This window comes from Eimeria mitis, genomic scaffold, assembly GCF_000499745.2.
Source record: "Eimeria mitis Houghton genomic scaffold, Emh_scaff4265, whole genome shotgun sequence".
Taxonomy (NCBI): domain Eukaryota; phylum Apicomplexa; class Conoidasida; order Eucoccidiorida; family Eimeriidae; genus Eimeria; species Eimeria mitis.
The window spans coordinates 1,123-1,560 of record NW_013572586.1 but is presented as its reverse complement, the minus strand read 5'-3'; the positions used below and the strand labels follow the sequence as shown (position 1 = coordinate 1,560).

General features: G+C 39.3%; 1 protein-coding gene across 1 annotated transcript in view; it reads left to right on the top strand.

Annotated features, from left to right (window-relative positions):
- EMH_0073830 (uncharacterized protein) overlaps window positions 1-438 on the top strand; it is a gene marked incomplete at both ends in the record, with an annotated part of 2,924 nt that overhangs the window by 2,024 nt on the left and 462 nt on the right. Inside the window, one exon of the mRNA XM_013499385.1 lies at window positions 17-141. Coding sequence (XP_013354839.1) covers window positions 17-141 — 125 coding nt within the window. The remainder of the gene's footprint in view (window positions 1-16; window positions 142-438) is intronic.

Sequence of the window (438 nt, the reverse complement as noted above, 5' to 3'; positions counted from 1 at the left end):
GGACCCGTTGCTGCAGCCACAAACAGCAGAAGAAGACACAGATATGTTTCTGCAGCAGCAGCTGCAGCAGTACTGCGACTTTACCATGGCCGATGCCCCCAACTATGAAGCTAATCCTTATATGAAGCCGCCATGGCTCAGGTAAGAACACAAAAGGAGACAAAAAAAAGGAGACAGAAAAAAGGAGACAGAAAAAAGGAGACAGAAAAAAGGAGACAGTTAAAAAAGGAGACAGTTGAAAAGGAGACAGTTGGAAAGAGACAGAAAAAAGGAGACAGAAAAACAGAGAGAAAGAAGTATACGGAGAGAAAGAAGTATAAGCATAAAGAGAGAAAGAAGCGAGACAAAGAAATAGAGACAGAAAAAAGTAAAGAGAGAAAAAAAAGAGAGAAAAAAGAGAGAAAAAAAGAAAAAGATAGATTCGTAAAGAGAGAAAGA